The sequence below is a fragment of the Rhea americana genome, unplaced genomic scaffold (assembly GCF_003343005.1).
Source record: "Rhea americana isolate MKP2758 unplaced genomic scaffold, rheAme1 scaffold_566, whole genome shotgun sequence".
Classification (NCBI taxonomy): Eukaryota; Metazoa; Chordata; class Aves; order Rheiformes; family Rheidae; genus Rhea; species Rhea americana.
In genome coordinates this window covers 116997-120139 of record NW_028186719.1, presented here as the reverse complement: position 1 = coordinate 120139, position 3143 = coordinate 116997, and the positions used below count along the sequence as shown (strand labels likewise).

General features: G+C 63.8%; 1 protein-coding gene across 1 annotated transcript; it reads left to right on the top strand.

The window, feature by feature from the left end:
* The first annotated feature begins 46 nt into the window (after nucleotides 1-46).
* On the top strand, nucleotides 47-2954 carry ASPDH (aspartate dehydrogenase domain containing). Its single transcript, XM_085318973.1, has 5 exons — nucleotides 47-82; nucleotides 408-557; nucleotides 1529-1761; nucleotides 2311-2548; nucleotides 2928-2954. Exons 1-5 carry the CDS (start codon nucleotides 47-49, stop codon nucleotides 2952-2954), a joined length of 684 nt encoding a protein of 227 aa, XP_085175099.1.
* Nucleotides 2955-3143: the final 189 nt, after the last annotated feature.

The following is a 3143-nucleotide window of genomic DNA, read 5'->3' as shown; positions in this document are numbered from 1 at the left end:
GGGACATTGAGGACAGTAGGGCCGTTGGGGATGGGACACTGGGGACATGGCGAATTTAGGGATGATGGGGACATTGGGGATGGTGGGGACAGTGGGGCTGGGACGTAAGTGACGTTGGGGACAGCAGGGACAATGGGGGCCATTTGTGTTAGGAAGTGGGGCGTGGGGATGCTGGGGACGATGGGGACAGTGGGGCTGGGATATTGGGGGGCAGTGGGGGCCTTTGGGGCTGGGATACTGGGGACACAAGGACACCAGGGAGAGCGGGAGAGGGATGCTGGGGATGGCAGGGACAATGGGGACAGCGGGGGCAAGACYTTGGGGACAGCGGGATTCCGGGGACAGCGACAGGGGGTATTGGGGACAGCAGGCCTGACGCTGGCTGTCCCCTCCCCCCTGCCCCCCAGGTGGGGTCTCCCACGGCGCTGGCAGACCCGGACACGGAGAGGCGGCTGCGGGCGGCGGCGGAGCGCGGGGGCCACACGCTCTACGTGCCCCGGGGCGCCCTGTGGGGCTGTGAGGACATCCAGCGCATGGACGCCGCCGGCACGCTGGCCGTGAGCTGGGGCAGGGACGCCGTGGGGTGGGGACACCGTGGGGTGGCTGCCATGAGGGTTGAGGACACCAAGAGGTGGGACCATTAGGGGGTTAGGGACTTTGTGGTGCTACAAGGACATCCGGCGTGTGGATGCTGCTGGCGTGTTGGCCATGAGCTGCGGGACAGAGGTCATGGGGTGGGACGCTGTGGGGTGGGGACACTCATGGGGCGCTGTGGGGTTGGGAACACTGTGGGTTGAGTGCTGTGGGATTGAGGACACCATGCAATTGGGGACAACATGGGGTTGGGGATACTGCAGCGTGGGGCACCATGGGGCAGGAATGTCATGAGATTGTGGACACCATGGGTCGGAAAAAAGTGGGGTGGGATGCCATGGGGTTGGGGACACCATGAGGACATCCATGACATCTAGTGCATGGATGCTGCTGGCACGCTGGCTGTCAGCCCTGTGGTGGGGACACTGGTCGGGTGCGGGCGTCTGCTTGGATACCAGCATTGGGTTGGTGACAGTGTTGATTTGGTGACAATGTCTAGTTAGGTGGTGGCATCTGTTTGGGTGATGCTGTTTGGTTGGTGACAGCATTGCGTTGGTGGCCACATCTGATYGGGTGATGGCATCCAGCTGGGTGATAGTGTTGGGTTGGTGACAGCATTGGGATGGTGATGGCGTTGGCTTGGTGACCRTGTCCGGTTGGGTGATGGTGTTGGGTTGGTAACCATGCCGGTTCGGTGACAGCATTGAGTTGGCTGACACCGTTGAGTTGATGCTGGCGTTGGCTTGGTGCCCACAGCCGAGTGAGCGATGGTGTTGGGTGACAGCATTGGGTTGGTGGTGGCATCCGGTTGATGCCCACATGCAGTTGGGTTACAGCCAGTAGTACCATTGTGTTGGGTGCCGGCGCGGTGTTGGGTGCCGTCCTCAGGTCGGTACCAGCATGGGTGACGGCATCTGCCCACCCCATGCCGCAGGCGCTGAAGGTGACGATGACGAAGGCACCGCAGAGCTTCCGGCTGGAGGGGGAGCTGCGGGAGCGGCTGGCGGCGGTGGTGGCGGCYGGGGGCCCTGGGGTGCTCTACGAGGGGCCCGTGCGGCCCCTCTGCGCCCTGGCCCCCAACAACGTCAACACCATGGCGGCTGCCTGCGTGGCCGCCCCCCGCCTCGGCTTCGAYGGTGTCCACGCCCGCCTGGTGGCCGACCCCAGGTAGGTGACGGCACCCCGTCCTGGGTCACCCTGTGCCACCCCTCTGTCCCCTGCTGTCACCGCAATGTCCCCAGGGCCTGTGGAGGCGGTGACGAGCATCRGGAAGCAGGGACGGGCTCTCCTTGTCACCAGCCCCCAACGCAACCCTGTGATGCCTGGGATGGTGTGTCCTTTATGTCACTGCCTGTCACCCCTGTGTCCCACCATGTCTCTCTGTGTCACCCCATATCCGGACAATMTTCCTCCGGGACATGGCGGAGGTGATGGGTGTCGGGGAGCAGGGCCAGGCTCTCTACACTGGTGGCATCCAGCACAACGTCACGACGCTGCGTGTGCCGTGTCCCCTGTGTGTCCCCTTGATGTCCCCCGTGATGCCCAGTGTCACCCTGTGTCCCCACAATGTCCCCACTGGCACACAGAAGASGTGACACGCGTCACTGAGCTGAGACCAGGCTCTCCACGTCACTGATGTGTGGCACAAAACCCTGTGACACCCGGGATGGCGGGTCCTCCGTGTCCCCTTCCTCTACCCCCGCCGTGTACTCGCAGTGTCCCCGACTGGCACGTGGTGGAGGTGGAGGTGACAGGTGTCGGGGAGCAGGGCCGGGCTCTGCGCGTCACCAGCGCCCGCCGCAATCCCGCGGCACCCGGGGCCGTCACCGGCACGGCCACCCGCGACGCCTTCTGGAGCAGCCTCCTGGGTGAGCGCCCGCCCTGGCGCCTCTCACCTGTGTCCCCAGTGTCCCCTCGTGTCCTTCCGTGTTGCCTCCATGTCACGTGTCCTCCCGTATCTCCGTTCCCCCCCATGTCCCTTGTGTCCTTCTGTATCTCCCTCCATGTCCCCTCATGGTCTCTCCATGTTCCATGTCCGCAAAACTCTGAATGTCCCCCCATGTCCCCTCTTGTCCCCCCATGTCCTCTATGTCCCCCCACGTCCCTTTTGTCCCTCCATAACCCCCCCCAGACCCTCCATGTCCACCCAAGTCCCTCCATAACCTCCTAGACCCCCCCATGTCCCTCCATGTCCCTAATGTCCCCCATGTCCTTGCACGTCCCCTCATGTCTCCCCATGTCCTCTCTGTCCCCTCATGTCCTCCATATTCTTCCATGTCCCCCCGTGTCCCCCTGTGTCCCTCCATGTCCCCATGTCCCTTACGGCCCTCCAGAACCGCCCAGACCCTCCATGTCCCTAATGTCCCTCCATGTCCTCATGTCCCTCCATGAAATGTGTCCGCCCATGTCCTCCATGTCCCCCCATGTCCTCCCATGTCCCCCACGTTCCCTCACGTCCCTCCATGTCCCCCTCATGTCCCATGTCCCTCCATGCCCGTGTCCCCCAATGTCCCCATCCCTCCACGTCCCCCCCATGTCCCCCAAGTCCC